This window comes from Diadema antillarum, unplaced genomic scaffold (assembly GCF_040938485.1).
Source record: "Diadema antillarum isolate AM-2024a unplaced genomic scaffold, OU_Dant_1.0 seq00001131_RagTag, whole genome shotgun sequence".
Lineage (NCBI taxonomy): Eukaryota > Metazoa > Echinodermata > Echinoidea > Diadematoida > Diadematidae > Diadema > Diadema antillarum.
In genome coordinates, this window is record NW_027271944.1 from 413387 (window position 1) to 437480 (window position 24094).

At 39.8% G+C, this 24094-nt stretch overlaps 1 protein-coding gene across 1 annotated transcript in view; it reads left to right on the top strand.

Annotated features, from left to right (window-relative positions):
- The window catches only part of LOC139744053 (stress-activated protein kinase JNK-like), a 67979-nt gene extending 48994 nt beyond the window's left edge, over positions 1-18985 (top strand). Inside the window, exons 3-12 of the mRNA XM_071654510.1 lie at positions 268-459; positions 3863-3992; positions 5572-5769; positions 7460-7625; positions 9838-9909; positions 11162-11353; positions 12350-12474; positions 13676-13739; positions 14873-14983; positions 15989-18985. Of these exons, the coding sequence (XP_071510611.1) occupies positions 293-459; positions 3863-3992; positions 5572-5769; positions 7460-7625; positions 9838-9909; positions 11162-11353; positions 12350-12474; positions 13676-13739; positions 14873-14983; positions 15989-16125 (1362 nt within the window). The 5' untranslated portion in view covers positions 268-292 and the 3' untranslated portion in view covers positions 16126-18985. The remainder of the gene's footprint in view (positions 1-267; positions 460-3862; positions 3993-5571; positions 5770-7459; positions 7626-9837; positions 9910-11161; positions 11354-12349; positions 12475-13675; positions 13740-14872; positions 14984-15988) is intronic.
- The last annotated feature ends 5109 nt before the right edge of the window (positions 18986-24094 follow it).

The window sequence follows — 24094 nt, forward strand, 5'->3', positions numbered from 1 at the left end:
GTGACTGTCTCCAAACCTATTTACTAACTGAGCCCGGGCCCCGGTCACAGTAACTAAAAAATAGGGCACAACTATTTTCATGACTTCCCTTTTAACCAATCAGATGAGAGAATTCTAGAAATGAGGTATATAAAAGACAATGGTATTGGAAGAGACATAATTTCCCATGGGGCTTTAGACTGTGGACTCACATTGAGACTTTGTATCTCTACTTTAACCATCTGCTTCCTTGTGCTTTGTCTCCCTCTGTTGTTGTGAAACATGTAGGTGCAGGCCCTAGCGGAAAGCGTTCATGGCAGGCACAAAGCTCAACCACCACCAACCCAACCACCACCAGTTCAACTACCACCAACTCAACACCCAGTTCTACCATGTCACCATCGGCGACACCCACTTCCAGGTGCTCAAGCGGTACAAGAACCTCAAGAGCGTCGGCAGTGGGGCCCAAGGCCTCGTCGTGTGAGTACCCAAAAACCTTCTCTACCCAGAGTGCCACTCTCCCACAAGGTCCGTTTTTTTCCCTCCCATGTCTCCTTAAAACATGATCAAAATACTAAATATTGATGGTGATGATATCAAATGATGTACTCAATATTCAAAAGGTCATGAAACAAAAAATTTACAGCCTGCAGCTGTTGGTATGTTTTAGAAAGGGTAGCATTGGTGGAGCTTGCGATGGGAGACTGGAGAGGCAAGGGTTGTGGGTTGTGGGGGAGATGGCATGTTATCATAGTACGTTATTGATGGGCCCCACTTGGTCCCCATGTGTGTCAATCATCACCCTTTTTTATATACCGTAGGCCCACACCTTGCTCTCCATTGTGATTGAAGTTTACTGCGCAAATTGTACGTCCGTAGTGAGGGTAATTTGTGGGCAGGAATCTCTTGACAGTGCATCCTGGCCTGTCACATGAATTCTTCTGTCCTAGTTCCACTCAAATTGATAATTGCCTGTTGTCCGTATTAAGGTACTTTTCACTCTGCTTCGTGTGCCCCTCCCTTCTTCTTTCGCATCACCATCCAAGCTTCACATGCAAAACGAAGATTTTCCCTTCGATCAAAATCCCTTACATATTTTTGTAGCTATTATACCAACTGGCCCCTTGGAGCAAATCATATCGCAGTATTTTTGTCAGCCGACGGTGGAAGGGGCTGAGCGAGCATTGATCCCGCAACGATGGCTGCCAATTTCCCGGCCATTTCCAGCCAATTTTGTACCATCCGCATGTCACTCGTCTGTAGCCATCAAAGGTGAACGTACAGGTAGAGAAGCGGTTCGTTGCTTCCCTGTTCTTGCCACCATTACATGTCTTTCTTTCTGTTTTTGGTGGCAATAAAATGGAGCAGCTTATAAAGAGGTCACCAAGGACACTGCTTTCCAACCTCCCAGGCATCTCCTCCATCCTCTCTACATCGTGTGTGGTTCCTGTAGTCATGGTGTTTGAGTAGGCAATGCTTGACACTGGCACGGGTCAATTTCAATTCAATTCAAAATGATTTTATTTCCATATAAAGTAATACAAAGCAATATACATAATGCTTACATGAGTACATAATATCTTAAGACACTTTGAATCACGTCTTTGAATCTGACGGTCCTAGACTGGTAAAAATCACTATCGGGCCAGTGGCTTCACTAGAATTGCCGAATTTACTGGTCTGACATGACCGGTAAAAAGAACAAAACAAAAAAGTTTTGTCAGGACCAGTCCAAAAAAAAGTGCAGGACTAATGTATTATAGGTTCAGACCAGTAGAAAATGAAAAAACAAAAACTAATATATCACAGGTTTGGACCAGTAGAAAATGAAAAAACAAAAACTAATATATCACAGGTTTGGACCAGTAGAAAATGAAAAAACAAACAAAAAAGGTGTGCAGCCCTGGAGTAGGGTAGCTTTGGCTATGTTGGTCGTGCGTGCTTCCGCTGGTTGGAACACATGGCTTTAGACACCAGTTGTAGCTAACACCTACTTGTAGGACATTGTAAAGAAGAGACGATGCAATATCAGTAGCTGTTCTCTAACCACCAGGAGGTGTGAGCACCCTTGGTAACCTTAGATCAACTCATCCCAAGATGGAATCATGGTTCTCCTGTGGCTTGTTTAATCGTTACGCACCACGAAAGGCAGGGAGTGTATGAGTGGGGGCGCACTTGGCATTAGCAAGTGCCAAGAAAGTCACACCAGCTTTTAGCACGCAGCAAATGACACCTGGCAGGATTCAAAACAAAACAGAAACAACGGGGGGAAAAAAACCGGAACAGCGCAAAAATAAATGTTTTGCCCCGCAGGGACAACCCGCAGACTTTTGATTTCCCAAATGTTTGTCGTGCAGTTCCAGCGAGGAAACTATCAATTTGCCAAAATTATCGCAAAGAGCTCGAGATGTCCGTGATAGAGGTTTGTAGTGTGTCAGAGAACATGAGCAGATCGACGAAAGCGAATTTTATGGACTGTACACATTACAGCAAGAGAACAAATTGGAGGCGGAGGAGGGGCAGAGGGGGAAATAAAGTAAATCCTGTTGGAGATATTTTTGACAAGAATAGATGGATACTCGATGCACCCTTGTCATGTGATTTGGGATAGTTCAATGAACACCTGTAATTGAATTGATTTTTAACAAAAGCATATATATATCAATGGTAGCACTAGGCATTCAGAAGGGTCTTTTGTAGTATCATACATGAGCATTGTACCAAATTACAGTTATATCCTGTTTCTTTTGTGATAACCTCAGTAACCTTGCACGAGGGCACATAGAGCAGCAGCTAGGAAAACATTAATTAGACTATTAGCACAAAGTAAAAATTACCGACTCCATTATGTGGACTAAATCTGGAGAGGAGAAATAGTTTGTATGATGCAAGATTTGATATTTTCAGAAGGAGCGTGCAGTGATTGCTGCTGGATTTGTGAACAGTTGGCCAAGAATTTTGAAGTTTGTTGTGTTGTGTGTGTGTGTTTTTTTTTTGTGTGTGTCTGTGTTTTGTTTTTGGATATTAATCAGCATTTCGTGCGTGACACTACCACTCTGCCCGTTTTTGCCCATTTCTCACAGAAACTTGGAACACATGCAGATAAACAGGTTTACTTGCCATAGCAATAACCAATCATGAGTATTTAGGTTGTTTAGTTTATAATTGTTGTAAGTCCAAATCATTAAAGGACAAGTTCACCTTCATAAACATAAGGATTGAGAGAATGTAGCGATATTAGTAGAACACATCATTGAAAGTTTGAGGAAAATCGGACAATCCGTTCAAAAGTTATGAATTTTTGAAGTTTTTGTGCACTAACCGCTGGATGAGAAGACTACTGCAGTGTATGAATAACTTAGATGTCACATGCGTACAACAATACAAGGAAAATATAAAGAGAATTTCACAAAATTTCATCTTTTGTAAAAAGTACACATTCCCTTGACTCGTTACCGACATATGTTATGGGTAATATTATTCCCCCTGCCTTTAGAAAGAGGCAAGTCAAGTGGTCTTTTATTATGCGAAAAAAGTGAAAATATGTTGAATTTTCTTTACATTTTCTTTATACTGTTGTACGCATATGACTCACAAGCTGTAGTAGTCTCCTCATCCAGCGGTTCCAACACAAAAATTTTAAAAATTCATAACTTTTGCATCGATTGTCCAATTTTCCTCAAACTTTCACTGATGTGTTCTACTTATATTGCTGCATTTTCTCAACCCTTATGTTTATGAAGGTGAACCTGTCCTTTAAAAATGTTTGAAAAGGTGCCATGATAAATCAGTACAGGAGTTGTGTGTGACCGCAACATCTCTGAGGTAATCATGGATTTTCATTATATTTCTTTCTTCCTCTTTTCTTTTTTCTTTTCTACAGAGCTGCCTACGATGTGCTCACAAATCAGAGTGTTGCCATCAAGAAGTTAAGTCGGCCGTTCCAGAATGTCACACATGCAAAACGAGCGTACAGAGAGTACATCCTCATGAAATTGTGCAATCATAAAAATGTGAGTTGGTCTTTAAAAAAAGAAACACCACAAAATATCCTCAAATAGTGTGGTAACAGCATTGTGAATGATAACAGTTGGGTTTATATGCCTTGAATAATGGATAATGTAAACAACACTGAATCAGCAGAATTTGTTAAAACCCTCAGTATGCTGTTGAAGTACTGACACAGTTGTGGATACGTTGGACTGGCATGGTGATTTGTAAGAGTATGATGTTTCAGAAAAATATAGTGATTTGGTCCTGACATTACTTTTTTTTTCTCCCCCAGTTCAGTCATTAGTTGTAATTTGTTATGTACTGTCTTCAATGGATGATAAACAGAGCGGAAAACTAGAAATAAAAACATTTGGCCAGCACAGGTGGGCTGGTCTTTTGAGGATAAACATAGTGTCAAGGAAATATTCATCAATCACATTTTCATACGGATTGTTTAGTGAGGTAGTGATGAAAGGGGTTGACAGAACAGACCATATGGTCTGAGCGGTGAAAGTGTATTTGACAATGGGCTAAATGTACTCGAGGAGAAGGTCATGGTTAATTATTGATTCTAGTTTCTCATTAAAAGGTCAGGATCAGGCCACTGCAGATTTACTTGGCTTGATCTGATTGAAAGCAATGGTGCTGCATTTAGGAGGGTGGGGGGAGGGGAAGGATTGGAGTGCAACTGCCTTCCATAAAATTAATTGTGTTGACAGAGTAGGAAAGTGAAGTGGGGGATGGAATGGGAATGAAACATTTATGATCTGGTGTGGACTTGTTGCTTATTTTGATCTTGCATTATTGTACATATGCAATCCAGAGGTTGATTTTTGTGCATTTTGTGATCCAGTGTAGATTTTTGTACATCATAATCCTGTGTTGATATTTGTACATTGTAATCCAGTGTTGATATGTGGACATTATGTGTACATAAGTGGGCATTGGAAGGCGGATGATTAAAATGTCCGCGTTGACTTAAATAACTCGCTATCTTGAGGGTGTCACATGATATGATAACATTGATCCAACGCCACCCCACCACCTGCTAGAAACCAGACAGCATAGAGTGAAGCAAGAATATTGGAAGAAAGAAAAAAAGAGGAAAAGGTGAAAGATTGTAAATGTAAGAAAAAGGGGCAGAGTATTAGCAAGAGATGTGAAGGAAATAAGTTATTTCTGAGTAGTAATAAGTGGTTACGTGTCTTCTTTCTGATCTCTATCATAATGATGCTTTCTCTGTTATAGAGAGGAGACAGAGGTATGATAATTCTGCACAAAATTGTAATCTTCATTGCCCTCCTTCAGCTCCGTCAACAATCGAGATGTTGAAAATAGATCACACATCATGCATCCGTAGCTGTTCGCTTAACATGCAGATATGCTCTATCACCAATCAGTTGTCCATGTTACAGTTTGCACATTTTCCTTTTCTTCACGTAAACTTCTGCATTATCTACAAACTGACTTCTGTATAAAAGCAAATTTGCATTCAGCAATGTTGAACTGGACTTATACTGAAGGTCAGAAAATGCTGCTTCTTGATGTTAATCATGTAACTCTTTTTTTTTTCCCCTTCCAATGGTTTTCCTTCTGCAGATTATAGGACTGTTGAATGTCTTCACGCCTCAGCGGACATTTGAAGATTTCTCCGACGTGTACCTGGTCATGGAGCTGATGGACGCTAGCCTGGTCCAAGTAGTACAGATGGACCTGGACCACGAGCGGATCTCCTACCTGCTATACCAGATGCTGTGTGGCATCAAACACTTACACAGTGCAGGCATCATACACAGAGTAGGCCATACACTGAGGCTACATTCAATTGGCCCTGCTTTTTTTCTTTTTTGCGTGCCCACTCACTAACTTTTTGTGTGAATGTGCTGTTTTGTAAAGTGGCCAGGTTTAGCTCAAATTTTAATGCCCTGGTTACCCCTAAGTGCCTCTTTTCCATGCAAGAGACTGACAGTTGATAGTGGTAATAAGAAATGCAGCACTTAGGCTACCATCATTTTAAGCTACAGGTTTTGCAAGTTAATTAAGATCAAATATGTCAAGGATGTTCAATCTCCTGGAAAAGGGGCAGTGAAGGGGCTTCGTATTCCAAATGAGAACAGTATCACGCAATCCAAGTGAAGGAATGCTGTTGTGAAAACTAGATGTTTTCGTGCATTTTGATGGGTTTTTTTTTGTGCTTGAATTCCTGTGTATTTGCAAAAATCAGTGCAGATCTTTTCTTTTGATTGGCATCTGTAGTCTAGTGTTATATTGCATCAGTTAATCTCATGCTCTGATACAGTAGTTTCTCTAGCTGCAGAGCTTTGCATTGCAAATAAGAGCTAGCGCCTTTAATCAGTGTAAATATCTTAGCGGTTAGACGGCAGCCAACATGCAGCAGCATCGTGAGGAAGGAATTCAGGAGCAAAAAATAGGTTTCATTATAGCTCGAAATGTCAAGTCATTCCAGAAACACATTACCACATTTGACTTTAGGTTACAAGGTGCAACATCTAGAGAAGAAGGTGAAGGTCACTTATGTATGTCTTGAGGCGACTGGGGAGAGGCCTCTACATCTCACAGTAGACAGGAGGAAGGATGTTCTTCTTCATTTCCCAATTGCCTCTCTGCGTATTTTGACATCCATTTGTAGGTGACGTTAGATGAAGCTGTGGATGAGTGGTGAGAGATGGCATCACTAAGGGATGGGAAAAGAACACAATTCCTATTCAATTCTGCTGCCTATTTTTCAGATCGGTTGGGGAAATTTGCTGTCTGCATGACTTACAATGAGCCCCGTTTTAACAGAGCATTTCATACCCGAGTGACCGCGACAATGTCCGGGCAATCTCTTTTTACCGTGCCTGTTAAAGCGGTCCCTGCAAAATGTTGCTCTGATGTTGTCGCGGTAGCTTCTGCCAAATTCTACCCTAGCCAGCCAGGGTAATTACCCCGACATTACCCTAACATTACCTCAACATTACCCTTCTTTTAGAATACTCTTGAGGTAACATTCCATGAATACACTCAAAACGCATGTGCATTAGTCCAGATAGAATGACCTGCCGCTCATCGATCACATGCATGGATTGTAACCACATCCCATTTGTGCTTGAATGGATAGGTTGTTAGGACAACCTACCCGGAGGTTTTCTTTGTGTGTCTCTTAGTTGTGGTTTTGTTGCCCAAGACAAGGAATTTTCTTCTCCGGATGTTGTCCCGATGTTGTTGGGGTAAGGTCTGTTAAAACAGGGCTTTTGCTGCTACTGTGGTCACGGTACAAGCTAGCTCTTGTGCAAAGCATGTTTTGGTGTGCTAATAATGTGGCATACATACAGAGAAGGCAGTCATGCACACACACACACACGTATTGAAAGAGTTGGTGATTTCAACACTAAATGCATTTATATGGGTAAATAGTCAAATCTTTGATTAGAGAGTTCATCAGCCAAATCCAACATCCTTGTTTTACCGTCCTTCCAACCTACAGGATCTGAAACCCAGCAATATAGTAGTGAAAACAGACTGCTCCCTGAAGATCCTAGACTTTGGTCTGGCGAGGACAGCCAGTCCTGGCTTCATGATGACGCCTTACGTGGTCACCAGGTACTACAGAGCACCGGAAGTTATCCTAGGCATGGGTTACAAGGAGAACGGTGAGTAAAGCAGTGTGCCAAGAACTCGCTCAGGGTGTCTTGGAATTACCGTATGAAAACAGTAGTGATCTGATCTCATTTATCCAAGAGAAATCTCTTGGTTGCTAGTGTTCATTTTAGAACTGCTTTCCAGACGTTGGTGGCATGCATATATAGTGATGGAGAATTTTTGTGTTGTAATTAAAGGGATGGTATAGTTTTGGTTGAGATGGGAATTAAGGTTTTAACTTTTTATGAGATAATTAGAAAACTTCTTATATAAAAAATAAAAGAGCATACATTTCCAGGAGAAATTAAATGGTTATTTGACAAAAATTGGTTTTGAAATAGCTGAGATGTCCAGAACAAAGGGGTCCTAATAAAATGTGGGTCCCACCTGTTATTAGGACCACTTTGTTTTACTTTGTTTTTTGATCTCTTAGCCATTTCAAACCCGATTTTCATCAAACTTTGAATTCCTCTTTATAGATTGTATGCTCTTTCATATTTCATATAAGTGGTTTCTAATTATCTCGTAAAAAGTTAAAACCTAAATTCCCATTTCAACCAAAACTATACCATCCCTTTGAGAGTGTTACTAAACCTCAGCATTTTGCTGTGGTGGAGATTCCAGCTAAATTTTTTAGCGCATTGATATACATTATACATGTGTTTGAAAATCATCCTGTCCAAATTTGTTGGGGCAAGTTTGAAAAGGGCAGACACATCTGTACCAAACAAATCCTTGCGTCTTTCCTAAAAGTTGTAATTCTTGAAGGGATGATACAGTATTGGAGGAGATGAGAATTGGGAACTTTTTGCGAGATAACAAGAAAACACTTATTAGATAGTACAGAGCATACCATTTTAAGAGGAATTCAAAGTTTATTTGATAAAACTCGGGTTTGGAATGACTGAAACATCCAAAAACAAAGTAAAACAAAGCGATCGTAATAAAGTGTGGGACCCACACTTATTAGAATCGCACTGTTTTGGGTATCTCAGCCTTTTCAAAACCAATTTTCATCAAATAAACGTTGAATTCCTCATAGAATTACATGCTCTTTCATATTTCATAAGAGGTTTCTCATTATCTCACCAAAAAATATTAGAAACCTGAAATTAGGTCTCAACCAAAACTATACAATCCCTTTAAAGTCTTCCCCAGCAGAAGTGAAAAATCTCGTACAAATCTCACACTGCTATTCCTATTAAACTTACTGGTAATGTGTTTCTACTTCATTCTTGTGTGATCTCACACATTTTGTCATGCCTCTGTTAGAGTTGAACAGTGTAGATCTTTAGTAAGTGTTGGGAGGGAAAACCTTTATGTCCTCGCAAGCTTTCTTTTGTGAGATTGTAATTAAGAATACAGAACTTCGTATGAAAATCATATATATTGGATTGCCAAAGCTTTTTAAGACATCTGAAGGACGGGAAAAAATAACATTCGGTAAGCCAATTTTATGGGAATGAGTTTTATCAATCTCTTTCTATTTTCAAAATGTTTGACACCAATCTTTACTTCAGATGAGCAGATATGCTACCAGCAGTTATCATGTTTACATTGTGCATTCTGTGTCCGGTTCTGCAGTAATTGTTATGATCCCAAAGTAAACCAAGGTCTGGATATTTTATGTCATGAAACTTGATTCCCCATCTCAAAAAACATTTTCCTCCCATGTGAAATCCATTGATGTTGATTAAAAAAAAACAAAAAACACACACACAGAAAAAAAAAAAGGCTGGTACTATTAAAGGGATTGTGACATAGTTGATTTTGAATTGAGAATGTGATCTTATAAATGTTTGATAAGAGCTGCATATTTATACCAGTGAAGAACTGGCTTGAATCTCTTAGGTGAGTATCCCACATAGTAGAGAGATCAGGGAAAACTGTTAGACAGAGCACACACGGTGCCCATGGTGGTGCGAGAGACATTGTGAACACCAACCCAGATAGCCTGATCATTTGTTCGTCTACAAAACAAATTGGTAGAATTCAAGAGAAACTGAACATTTACTGAATGAATTATGACAGTGTAGAAAATTTGTAAAATTGTCTTTTCATACACTGTGGATGGAAACCTTACACAGAGCTATCTTAGCTGTGGGAATGTGACGTCATTTCACATAAAAATTCTTTTGTCTTGTACGTACAATATGTATATTTCTGTAATTGTATTTCTGATTACACCTCTTTATTCTTTTCTCTGATCTTTTCTTCACACAGTTGACATCTGGTCCATTGGCTGTATATTTGGAGAAATGATACGGGGCCAAGTTATGTTCCCAGGCTCGGATCGTATCCTTTCGACTCTCGTAGTCTATTTCCACAAGTTTTGAGATATGGTGGACAGTGCACCTATTGCAAAACAAAAGGGGGGGGGAGAGAGAATTTGGAAAAATGAATACGGTTAGTGTACGTATTCTTTTTATTCCTTTACTGGAGTTATAAGGCTTTCCAACTCTTAAAGATCTGTTAGTTATGCTGTGCTTTCCAGTGCATGATGTGGAATAGTCACATTCAAGCAGATTTACTCAACCAAAGCAAGCTACCTGTGCCACAAAGTATTTATTACACCATTAAAGTGACCATAAATGCAGTTTCACATGGGTAAAGTTGCAAGGAAAAATGTATTTATACATGTTTCATCGTACATTATGGCAAGCAAACTGGAAGACATTTCAAGAATGAAGTCTTTATATGTAAGGTAGTTTTTTTTTCCTACAAGTTATGCATAATTTTGAAAACTGCTCCTTGTATCCACAAAAAAATGTACCTTCCAAAATCCATCAATTATCAGTGAATTGTGTTTTTTCTATTAGCATTTGTTTATGCAACAGTATTCATGTACCATGTATGCCAGTACAGTGGAAAGCAGCTTTTTCTACAGCAGACTTACACACACACACATTTTGGGGTGTTTTTGTCGTTGTTGGGTTTTTTTTTTAGCATCTCCATAGATATGTTGGTGACTTGAAAGAAAAGTGATGACTGGGATCCATTCAGGTTTCAAAATTATGTTCTCTTTCTGGGTCATTGGGAACAAACAGATTTTCAGGGGATCACAATTGACTGTACGGCTATCACCACTAGCGGCTCTGTGATTTATTGGGCAGTAACCCTTGGCTTTCTGTCTCCTAATGCAGCGTATATCCCTCTCACTTGAAAAAATTAGAAAGATTGGAGATATTGATGTGAAAGTCATCAGTAAAATATTATGTGAACCACAATTATGACTGTTTTTTATGAGGTCAATATTCATGTTAGTGGCACTCATCAAGCATTTCTGGGTGTGAAAGAAGGTGTCACAAGAGAAAAAATTACCTTATTTGAATATCCAACATATTAGCTGATCACTTGATGCTTGATTTCTTGTTAACACTTTTGTGGTAAAATGCTTACATCTACTCGGGCTGTCCCAAATCATGAACAAGGTTTACATGATATTCTAATTTCTCATGGTTTGCTGGCTTCTGCAACCAATTGCTAAAGATTCCATTCTGGGTTTGAGGTCCAATTCCTTAACCCTTACACCGCCACCTATGTGCAGACATCGATCAGTGGAACAAGATTGCGGATCTCCTGGGAACCCCCTCAGACATCTTCCTCTCCAGGCTCCAGCCCATGGTCAAGCAGTACGTGGAGAACAGGACAAAATGCCCGGGCTATTCGTTTGAGATGCTCTTCCCAGACGAGCTGTTCTACCAGGCAGAGAGCAGTACAGAGAAGACCAAACTGTGTGGTGAGTGGCGCTGGACTAGAGGGCTCACCAGAGTGAGGGATTTATGAGTGTTGTGTAATTTGCGATTCTGGTCCCGATACGAGCGGTAGTGGTCAAAAGGATGAGGATGAGAATGAGGAGGATGAGGAGGATGAGGAGGATGAGGCAGGTGAGATGATGATAATGATGATGATGATGATGATACGAGCGGTAGTGGTTAAAAGGATGAGGATGAGAATGAGGAGGATGAGGCAGGTGATGATGATGATGATGATGATGATGATGATGATGATGATGATGATGATGAGGAGGAGGAGGAGGAGGAGGAGGAGGAGGAGGAGGAGGAGGAGGAGGAGGAGGAGGATAGTGATGATGACAATGAAGAAGAGGGTGAGGGTGAGGAATAGGATGAGAATGATAATGATGAGGTAGAGGAGGATGAGGAGAAGACAGGGATGAAAATAGTGGCAATGACACTGATGAGAAGAAGACAGTAATTACATTGATGTCGCTGCTGATTTTGATTGTGATGAGGAATGTAATAATGCTAACTTTTGTGGTGATGATGACAATAAGAATGTGTGTAGATGTTGAATTATGATGTGAAATTATGGAGGCATATTAAAGACTTTTTGATTTTCTTGGACAGCCTTAGCCACATGGACATCGTAATACAGCATAATTTTAATGAGATGCTGTTGAGTTTGACTTCGGGAAAAGGAAGTATATTGTTTCTGTCAGATGCTCAAGTTATTTTGGTGTCTTCAGCCTGTCTTAAACAATGAAAGACAGTTCTAATGTCAATGTCTCTGTAAGACCATGAATGAAATTACATGATGTGTTTGTCTGATAATTGTGTTTTGTTGTTTTTTGTTTTGTTTTTTTCCATCTGCAAATGTTAGCATGGAGCTTTAACACTTCCCACTGTGATCACCTGTGGCAATCATTTCTGGGAGAATGATGTAAACATGTAATTTCCCATTCATCGTTGCCATATCTGTCTCCACCTCAAAACAGTCGCACAAGCAAGAAATCTCCTGGCCAAGATGCTGGTGGTAGATCCTGAGCAGAGGATATCGGTAGACGAGGCTCTCCAGCACCCCTACATCAACGTGTGGTTTGACCCAAGGGAAGTCTATGGGGTGAGTGTATATGGCCATGGAGTCAAGTTTTTGTGATGATAGTGTTTCAAGGAGAACATAAAGTTACCTTTGGTATGACGTGACGAAAGTCTGTGGGACTAGTCCTCCAAACCCTGGACTCCAGTGTGGTTTAACCTGAGAGTATATAAGTTGAGCCTGTGTGACTATGGACTAAAAGTTATGAAGGGAAAGGATTGAAGAGAAACATAAGTGGTAAGACCCAAGGATTAAGTCTTTGGATTAACGATCTTTGGATTGAGTACAAGTGTCTCTTAACCAACATGTATGAGGCATAGCTTCAAGGGGACAGTCCTTTGGTATTTGTTTCAATGTGACTTCTATGTCTCTAGGCTAAATGTAGACAACTTTGGAGTCATCATTTGTGATGTAAGGCTTTGAGGGGGAAAAAATTGGACAACTTATTTCATCCTCTGTAGTACAGTGAGTTGTGCATGAGATGAGAAGACTATGCAGCACTCAACTCAGGGGAGTATGAATGATTGTTGCAGATGGTTTGATGATTAAGTTGTCTTGACATAAATTTGAGGAAAAAGATGGTGACTTTCTTTCTGCCTTTTGATTTTTAATCACAGTAAATACATTTTTGTCTGTGTGCGCCTGTGTTCAATGGTATGCAGAATGTAAGTCAGCCAGGAAAAACTGTCTCCTTAAAAGTTGTCAGACCTGTCTGTTTGTTTTATCTCTTTATGTTGTCAATGTGGTCAGACCTTTGTGGCTGTGTCGAGTCACATCTGATTATTGTGTTCAGTAAAAAATTGCACAGGTCAAGTAAAAACTGCTGGTGGAGGAAAGTATATAGGACCAATTTATGTTAACTTTGGAGTCCATTGTGTAGCCATTGTTGATTGAATCAAATAGATAAGGAAACCTTGTTAACATTCATACACACACTCACACACACGCTTCTCAGTGTTTATTAGGTTGAATGACTAAAGAAAACCTTATATCAAACATCTATCCATGGCCCAGCCATGTGTACTGCCCCTAACAGATTTAGCACGGGTATGTTGAGTCTCAACATCAAATTCTATGAATACAAATGTTGTGAATAGTTCAGAGATGAGCAAGATTTCATGTAAAATACTATTGTATGGTAAAGTAGGTATGTACAAGGCCTTATACCAGGCTCTATACAAGACTCTTAATCATTTTATACTCCCCTTTTGTTCCTTTCGTCCAGCCGCCACCCATACCATACGACCACTCAATAGATGAGAGAGAACATTCATTAGAAGAATGGAAAGGTAAGTTGTGGGTGTTGATTCAGTCTCATCATTTCTGGAAGGGCCCCTTTCGTTTCCTTGTTGTGAAGATGCCATGATCTATGTGTACTGGTTGCTATGAGGACTCACACCATATGTTTTGGTGGGCATTTTGTAGCCGTGGTATTATGTCACAGTGCCTTGAGTAAAGCTAGAGGTTCAGAGATTCTCTGTAGCAAGTGCTATCAATGTCCTCATATGATCCATATGATATGTACTCGTAAGGGTTGTCGGCAAAATGCGATGTAACATTTCTGTAACAGCCAAATAATTGTTTAAAAAAAGTTTTGTTCCATTGTCTTTTGAAAGAGGGTGTAGCGCAATTGCTTGACCCCCCCCCCCCCCACATTTGCTCTTGAAAGAGGAATTCCAAAAGCCTTCACAAAATTAGACCCACTCGTGCCACTGTATGGAGAGGCTTGCTGTTGTAAAAGCATCCAGAAACACTAAAATACCAAAACAGAAATCAACAGAGCCTTCTGTCTTATACCTATGTATCAATCGTAGGTGTAGTTATTCACTTGATATGTTATAGACCAGACTGTCATCAATCTTAATAGAAGTCTTTATGTGGCTCTGCTCAGGTGATGAAATAATGTCTAGTTAGTTTTCAGCTATAATTTGAATAAGTAACATCTACAAGATTTTGATTACTGGAACATATGGCAACCAAAAAATATCGCTTGCTTTTATTTTCGCGGCAGTTTCTGGTTGCGCGAAATGTGCGATCATTTTAACACTGCAAAAATTTCATCAATCTTAATAGAAGTCTTTATGTGGCTCTGCTCAGGTGATGAAATAATGCCTAGGTAGTTTTAAGCTATAATTTGAATAAGTAACATCTACAAGACATCGACTACTGGAACATATGGCAACCCAAAAATATTGCTTGCATTTATTTTCGCGGCAGTTTTGGTTGTGCGAAATGTTCAAAAATTTTAACACCACAAAAATTCCTCTTTTACAGTATACACATAAAGAATTTAGTCGAGGCAGGGTAATGTTGCTTTCTAGTACCTTTCCTACTACTTCCAATCTTAATGAGACCCACCTTCTCTGTCTGATGACCTGCTCATTATGTCATAATCTCAACTCTTTGCACCCCCCTCCCACAGAGCTGATGTTCAAGGAGGTGATGAGTGCCATGTGCCACAATAACTCGATACCCTTTGACCCCGTCTCCGACGTCATGCCAAGAGAGAACGGTCACGAGGAACACCACCAAGGTGAGCAAGCCTCTTTCACTCGGGACAGGATGGATAATGAGAATAAAATAAACAAAGGAAAAGAGAATTGAAAGGGTTTGAGGAATGTTAGAAACAGATCTCCAGATAGATGGATGGATAGATATGTCGGTAGATAGGCAGGGGGAGAGAGAGAGAGTGACTTTTACAATACTGTATACGCCAAATATTTCGCAAGGTTTTTATGTTCGCGAAGTTCGCGAGTCGGGAGCTATTCGCGAATTTAAAGGTGTGAAAATATTGACTTTCATCCCGACATAAATGTGACATGCTCACATACCTTTCTCCATACAGTACTGCACTTCATGATTACAAATTAAACTAATCGTTTAATCGTCAAGAAGTCCCGATTCGGGAAGAATTAGACTTGCTTGATATATGCCGTATTCAGTATGTTGGCTATGAGGAGGTAATATATATAAGAGATGAAGTCATATAGTAGTAAGAGGGTGAAGATTTCAGGGTGCAGAGCACATTGAAGAAGACCAGCAGTATGTATATTTTCTGTGGAAGAATATTGAAAATAGCTCATTTCCTAGTTAGTTGTGGCAAAGAATGTGCTATTCAAATGCCTGTACTAGGCATCTTGACAGGAAGTCTAGAACGTGAAAACGTCCATATGCTGATAGTGTTACGTCATATTCGCCAGAAGGCTGGTATACGGATGTATTCAAATGTATTTAAGTATTTTCCCCTGACCTGGTATGGGGCTTTTCAAGGTGCCTTTTCCTATGATATATACATTTCAATGTGTGTGTCCACTTGCATTTGTTAGTTGCTATGTTGGGCAAACTTTAGGCAAGCTTTCTACTTCTCAGGAGCAGCCTTTGTGATAAAAAATACACCTATTCTGTGAATGAGATTGAAACTGGGTCTAGATGAGGAAGCAGCACGAGAAGCCAGTTTGTACACACACAGTTTAGAGACCAATGAAAAGTTGGCAATCACATCATCTGCATTGCTTTGCTGTCTTTATTTGAGTTGCAGATCTCAGGATGGGCGCCCGGAATACGAGTAGAGCGTACCCCAAGGGCCACAACCACTGCGATGCCGGCGAGGAGCTTCAGGGCGCCGCCTCGGGGACGGCGGCCGCTCCCCTGGCAGCCGCTGCCGCCAAGAGGTAGCCAGGGAGGATGCATCAACGACCTTTGACCTCTGGACCGCGAGGAGACCACCCCCCCGGGAGATTCCAAAGACAGCCAGCCCCCCTCACCGTTTGTCGTTGCTCAAATCGGAATATCACGCTGTTGTTGTTGTTTTTTCTTTTTGTCGTTGTGGTTTCAGATTCATCTGGCAGAGACTCTTCTCGATTTCGGGCGCATCACGACGTTTGTCGGATGTGCTAAGTGTGAAGCATATATACGTGTGTGTGTCACAAATGCTCTGTGTGATGTTGCAAAAGTTTAATGGGATGTATCTGTCGCTAGGCACCCAACAGTGTAGTATTAACATTTGAAATGTAACATAGTTTGATTGTCAACCGCAGCATATCGGTAAGATTACATAAGCCATTACAGATAATTTTCAACTTGATGGTGGATTTTTCTTCATTTTGTTCTTTCCTCTTTTTTGATAATGTCCACTTATTAAAGCCACATCCTATATCAGTACTTAATCCTGCAACTTGGAAATCTTGTCCATGATTGAAAAAAAAAGAAGGATCGAAGAGATCTGAAGGAAAAAGAAAAAAGCAAACAAGTAAACTAAGATTTCACATAGTTTTGTGCCTTCAAGGAACAAGCTTTAAAACACAACTTCTCCATCCTATGAGGGAAGTGACAGATATACGAGATGAATTGCACACATTGCAATCTATGATGCCAGACTCTAATTCGCTCCTAATTTCCCAAGGCTCTCTCTTTTTTTAAACAAAACTTTTATGTGTATCAGTAAAATGAGAAATCCAGGATGAAACTTATGGTGTTCATGACTCTAGAGATTTCAATTAAAAGAGACACGTAAGCTTCTATTATGGCAAGTCGCCGATTTGGCGCCGTCACAAGAAAAAAATGATATTAGTTTGCATTTCCATTGCAAGGTAAAAAATGTGTATAGATATTATATTTAAGATTGTACATATGCATCCAATATTTCAACATTTTTCGTCGAGTCTTCTCTCCAAATTAACTGAAAAAGAGAGAAAAAAAAACGAACCTCCCAAACATACAGTTGATTCCATCAAGGAGATATAATCCTTCTCTGATGTGAAATTACGTACTGTAAAAGTGGATATTTTTGCGAGAGTAATTATTCGCGCTCTGCCGAGTAAGATGAATGCGTTTTTAATTCCACGGAATTGAGGCATTACATAGTGGTACGTATAACAAGCAAAAATATTTGCATGCTTTTATTTCCGTGCTAGTTTCTGGTTTGGCAAAATGCACGAAAATATCCACACCGTGAAAATTTCCGCTTTTACAGTATGTTCCCTCTACCACCCAATCTCTTCAATCTCTCCCAGCCTCTCTCTCTCTCTCTTTCTCTCTCTCCCCTGCACCTACACTTTAATTTTGAAATCTTTGTGATTGAATATTAATCATAGAAGCTTGTTAACTCGTTCCCGCCCAGAAACCCCTGTCTCCGTAGTACTCAATGTTTCTGCATGCTAAACTCGCAGCAGTCAAAGTCGTTGGTGTCGTACATTCAAAACGCACCCAGTTATGACTACCCTATTCGGGGTACCTGTCTTGCGGTACATGCATGTACGTTGTGTGTCGTGGGGATGGTACATGCATGCGTTTGTATTGATTCAAGCTTTGCACGGTTTTGCATTCTTGGATTTTTACAAAGACGAAAACAGTGGCAGGTTGACTATTGTGTTTGGTCATCAAAGAGCTAGGCTTATTTGTTCCTGTGATTTCTGTGTGAATCCATAAATTTAGAAGAAAAAAAAAAAGCCCACGCATATCAGATAGGAAGAATTAGTTGTTCTCGGTATAGAAAATGAAACACACACAGTGGTCAGATTAGCTAGACCCATATGTTCTAGGTAACTCGAGCGTTTTTTCACATCGTGACATTTAGCCAGATAGAGCTTTTATATAGTTGAGAAAGAACTGACAGTGTGCTCTAAATTGTGTAGTTAGCATGCACGTGTTGGCAATGACACATTTCGTCATTTCACTTTTGAAATCTGCTCTCACGTAACTGTAGTTTTCATGCAACCAGAGTAAAGCTAGTGGGACTTGATTCCTACAAATTTACTTTACTTTGACTGGTTTAGAAAAAAACAAAAACAAGAAAAGGATGAAAATAGCACAAGCGAAAAATATTCTGTTATACATGTGCAGCACAAAATAACAGTCAGCCATCTTCAGAGGTGCCTTCAGTAGACAACTTGAGGGTTGCGCCTCCCACTTGTCAGAGGCGAGGGATTTATGGGAGAGGGAAGAGTCAGAGAGAGGGTGTCAAAGGTCGTGTCAAGAGGTACAATGAGGCTCCCTCCATCACAATCACAACACACCGAATCTTTTTTTCGTACGTGTCTTGAACAGCTTCAAGTCGCAGTGGTTTGTTTCTCGGCACGGCAAGCCATGATACGAGGAACATGCCACTGCGCAAGACACCACAATTCAACACTCCCGTACTAACGGATACTGCAAGAGGAGTCTTTGGTCTCGCCTTGTTAAGAACTTTTGCTGTTCTTTGTTTGTTTGTTTGTTTGTTTGTATGTATACAAGAGAAGTAATAACTATTATCTGTGCAGAGGAGTGTAGAACACACAAAGACGCTTTGTAAATATTGTTGATAAAAGAGAACAGAGGTTAAAAAGAAAAAGCCGCTGACAATGTCACTGTGTATGAATGTTTCTAATAGTGTAAGAAAAACTAAAAAAAGAAGAGCACACACACACACACACACACAAACGCAAACAAAAACAAACTGCCGGGGCAGGATTGCCCCATGGCTGAGTGTAGTATCATCTAGATGTAAAGTTGACTCTTACCTGCCTGCCCGAGCTCTATACAAAGCTACAGAGTGACAGAGAAGTGCATTAGACACATGGTCCTCATTTGCCACCAAGCTCCTACATGACTCTTTTGTATCAGTGTTAATTCCACAACATAATGCTGCCATCAGGGACATATCAACTTATGTCATCACCCTTATCTTACCAATCTTTTCTTTGTCTTTACTAGTTCAGGGGGTTTTCGTTTTTCTTGTTTTCATATTCTAAATGGGGCAAAAGAATAAATCCACTCCTGCTGGAATAATGTATGTATGCTGGGTGCACAAATCCTTAACAGTCTCATTCTAATTGTGGCTCAAAGACATTGTTTGAAATCTTATATCCTTCTGCCCCATGAGATTATGTTTTTTGATATGCAGAGAGAGCTCCCTAAGCAAGGAATCTGGAAAAAACAAATTTAAATGAGGAATGTATCATCCCTCCTCCATTGCCTCTGAGCACGGTTTACAGTGCAATAGTGATTGCAAAATGCGAAACACCGGTGCATGTGAAGGGTTCCCTCTTAAAATGAGTGGACAAGATGAATAATGACACCACACCGAATGCATTGACCCAGAAAATGTTGAAGAGCCTGTTTTAGGGAGAAAGCACAGTAAGCAATATTCTTGCCCTCCTTCTGTCATTTCGCTTGATGTGTGGAGATCCAGAAGCCCCGTGAAATCATCCAAGTTTTGTGGTATCATATTGAATTTTTGAAAGAATTGTCGGCCAGAATTTACTTGAGTATCCGTAACTAGAAATTCATCTTCTGCCATCTCTCATAATTTCCTCCAAATTACCAAAAAAAACTATGCACTCAAGTGTTAAGGTAAACAAAATTGAAGGTCTAGAGGGACGTATTTTTTATTCTGTTGAAAGACATCAGTTGCTCAATGCAGTTGCTTAAAGTTAGGGTATGCACCTCCCCCCCCCCCCCAAAAAAAAAAAAAAAAAATGCATTACTGATGATCAGGAGTTGAATTGGAGTGTCTCCCATATTACAGACTCAAAGATGTTGAAGGCTACAACTTTTCTGAAGGGCTTTAAAGGGTCAATTACATCAGACAGCAAGAATCACTTTGCTGTAAGACTTCACGTTGGGCATATCCTGCTGCTTAACTGGAATCACATTAGCTCTAAGTTTGCAGAGGGAATAATCTTGCGGATGTAGCTCCTTTGCAGTTTCTTAAAGTCGATTTGTCATGTTTTTCCATGGCGTTCTTCATCACACGGCAAGATAAGAGTCGCTGGGAGGTGGCGTGAGGCTAACTAATTTCACAAACCTTGATTTACTCGAGTGACAGACACTCTGCAAGCTTGTCGCTCGTTGCGAGCCAGTAGATACCTGTGTGCACACACTGAACTGGAGAGACCACACATGAGTAAGGGACTGTGATGTGTGAGAGAGTAGAGGGATGAGGTGGGCAGCCAGCCAAGGAGAGACTCTTTAGAGCTTGTACTAAAAAACTGTCTAGGTTGTATATATATATCTGTGTTTTGTGGTCGTCCTTTCATTGTTTTGTGTAAAGTCATAGACTTACAGCTCGTTTCCACAGAAGGCTGTTAGTTTGCCATGAAGACGGGAGGGGTCTTAAATTGCGCCAAATACCGAAACCTTCTCTCTTTCTGTTGCTTTATCTCTCATTATTTTGTTTTCTTATCTGCGCGCCAGCATTCATTCAACTGCCATATTTTCTTTTTGTTATGTGTGTGGTTCACGAAGTGTGGTCAGCATACTGCTGACCAGATCTCAGACGGCTAAAGGGGTTTGGAAGTGTGATTAATCAACAAATTAGTTCTTCAAGTTGAGATGTTCTTGTAATGTTTCCACTCCTTGCATTTCTTTTAGCATGTCATTCGTCAGTGACCCGTGAAACAAAACCCAGAAAATGTCCTCTGGCACATTTGAAATTTCGCTGAGATTTTTCATTACCAGGGAACAGCGTAGGTACAGTCTGCGCACGCGTCGTCCAAAGATTTGGGATAAAATCTGATCGCCTCAAAACGCAAGGGAAGAGAGAAGTGGTAAAGCTGTCGGAGGTGGCAATTTAAGTTGGGCATTGAGATATTTGTGGCAAATCTAAAGCTCTTTGTGGAAATGAACTTGTATATCATATCCTTGATGGCTATCATTGGAAACGAGAAGAATAAAAAAGTCAAGTCATATCTATGATGTTTCCAACTAGAAGCAGTGATTGCAAGGCGTAATGAGCTAGTGATTAACATGTACATTTATTACCTATGTGAATAGAATTACTGTCTTTGTGTATGTATAAACAGAGTTTTGCCAGACATGCTGGCGGAACTTGTGGAACTGTTGAAAATTGGAAAAGAAAAAAAAAAGACAAAAACGAAACAGAAGTAATCATGGTGTGTTGCGTAATCAATATTCAACGTGTTCGTTATCATTTCTATAGCGTTGAAACTTTTTTGACGAGAGAAGCAAATATCACAGTACAATAAAATTGAAATGTTGGAAGAAGAGAAGAAGATAATGGTGAAGAAATATTGTTCAAATGATAATAAAGATGTTGGTGTTGATGGTAGAAAATTTGTGAATATTTGAGAAACAGATGATAAAGTTGTCAACACTGTGAAGAAGAGGTCCTAGCACTAATCGAATGCCATCTTAGTGCAGCCTCGATTTATTTTTATTTTTGAATGTGGCTTGAATTTGAAAAGAAAATGCCTTTTGCCGTGTCTAGATTGAATATGAAGCAGGGAAGATATCATGATTTGAGTGGGAGAAGGGTTTGTAGGGCTTCACGATGAGGGGCATAACAGATTAGATTATTACATATTTCTTTACGAAATATTGTTGTTCCACTTTATCCCTTCCTTTTATATACTGCTTATCATAGTATCTTATGGGGTTGGTGAGTGAAATGTATGATTTATGGTCTTTAATGCAAGAATCGTGGAAGAATTAGTGTTTTTAGGTGCCACAAGTCTTCAGCATTTGTGTTGCGTGGCAAGAACATTATAGAGTGAAATGTTAAATGTGCTTATATTCCTGGGGTGAAAACTAACTTTGATCTGATGAGCAGCACGTAGTGTTCTGCCCTGTCATGTTCTCGTGGTTCAATCTCTGACAGACTGCTGACAGTGAAATTTTTAAGGGAGGGGGTTTGTGAGAAAATTGGAAGCAACAGACCAGCGAGATCCTTTCCGAGCTGAAGACGAGATGATACAGGTCAGATTTGCTGCCACGCCTGGCAACTTATGGCCTGAGTTATCAAGGCAGTGGGAAACCTCTATGTTGATTCAAGATAATGACTAACAAAAATCATGTAAACTTTTTCTAACAAGTATTTGGGTGATAGAGTCGGGAAATGATATCAACAACTCCGGGCTTAGAGGGCCTGCCCAGTCGGACATTGTTGTCCTTAATTTGTTCATTTTATCAGTCTTGCCTTTGAGGGCATTCTCTTGACTCTGTCCTGATCCTCAAGGTATCTTACACCATGGCTATCCCTGCTTCATCTTCAATCTTGACTCAATCATGTAAAACCTACTTAATTTTGTGAAAAGATAATACCTTCTCTACTCTTTTCCTTTGCTTTCCTGCTTGTATCACTCTACTTTCCAATTATGTTTTCGAGACTCCACACTACACTCATTGTGGTGTCCTAAAATTTTTTCTCTGCATTTCTCTTTTTTTTTTCATTTTTCTCCCTTTTCTCCTAAAGCCTACTCTATTCCTATTTCTTTGTTTTCTCCATACCTTCTTCTCTGTATAGTTTAACTCCTTTTATTTGCAAATTGAAGTTGTCTATTTTTTCCAAGGTTTCATTTCCAGCTAACCTTGTAAAATGGATGTAGTGTTGTACAAAAAAAATACAGATTTCATCCTTTTTTGTAATTTATTGGTCGTATGTGAAATACTATGTTAATGTGGTGTCCATTATACTGTTCAAATAAAAACTTCAGTTATGAGACTTTATGTGCGTTAATTGTTTGGTTCTGTACCTGTTAAACCATTTCTGTGGACAAAAATTTCCAAGACATAGATGTGATCAACAATGTCTTCTGATTTGCAGTGGTATGTGAAGCAATATGCTCTCAGATGTTCTGCATTGTTACATTTGTTTTTTAAAGTGCACACACAGCTGTATAGACACATACAGTGCTAGTACAAAGTTATATTTGAAACACATGGCTATGCATGAGATACTTGTGCGCAGTTCATTTACTCTTCGATGCAATGGGTTGTTAGAAACTGTTACATGTACACACAAATCTTTCAAACAAAGTGCTGTTGGATACTATGTCATGAGATGCACACAGGCAATTCAATACACAGTGTTGTATGATCAACACAGTTCAATTCAACACTACAGGAACATGCAAGTCTTTGTCACAAAGCTCTGTTCAATACACATTGCCAATTTGATGCAGTTTGCCAACACCCATTTTTTTTCCCCATACAATGCTGTTCATTACTATTGGTGTTTGAGACAAAGTGATGGCTGTACTTGGTGCTACTGAGTGCTTTCAGAGACAGTTATTGTGTGTTCACCGCTTCATTAGCTAGTAATGATTCTTATTATCAACATTTCTTACTGTATGAAGTCTTATTCATGCTTTTTCATCTACTCATAATTAATATATATGACCGAGTACGTGCGTAATATGTTTGTTAATACAGTAGTAGGACGATATAATGGGAAAGGGGAGGAGAGGTAAAGCCAGTGGCGGATCCAGAGGGGGGCGCAACCGGCGCATGCCCCCCCCCCCCCCTTTATTTTTCCTTAAAAACAAAAGAAATAAAAAGAAAAAAATGAAATGAAACCCGGAAGTGGCACCAGAAATATCAGTCACGCTCCCCCTCCCCCTTTACAGAATTCCTGGATCCGCCCCTGAAAGCAGCAGAAGGAATAGAAGAGATAGAAAATAGAATGAAAGACAGAAGACAGAGGAGGAAGAAGAGGTCCAAGAATACATAGAAACAAAGTGAATATTGAAGGAGGCGGAGTAAGAGGTTATAGGGCCATATGGGGCAGGGTTTGATGACCTGCCCGTTAGTTTTTGACAGATAACGCTGGTTAGCTTGACAGGCATAACTGCTTTGGTTGCATTGCTGTAATGAGGGGAGGCTGTAAAATCACGTGATCAACGTACCTCATATACAAAGTTTGGATAGT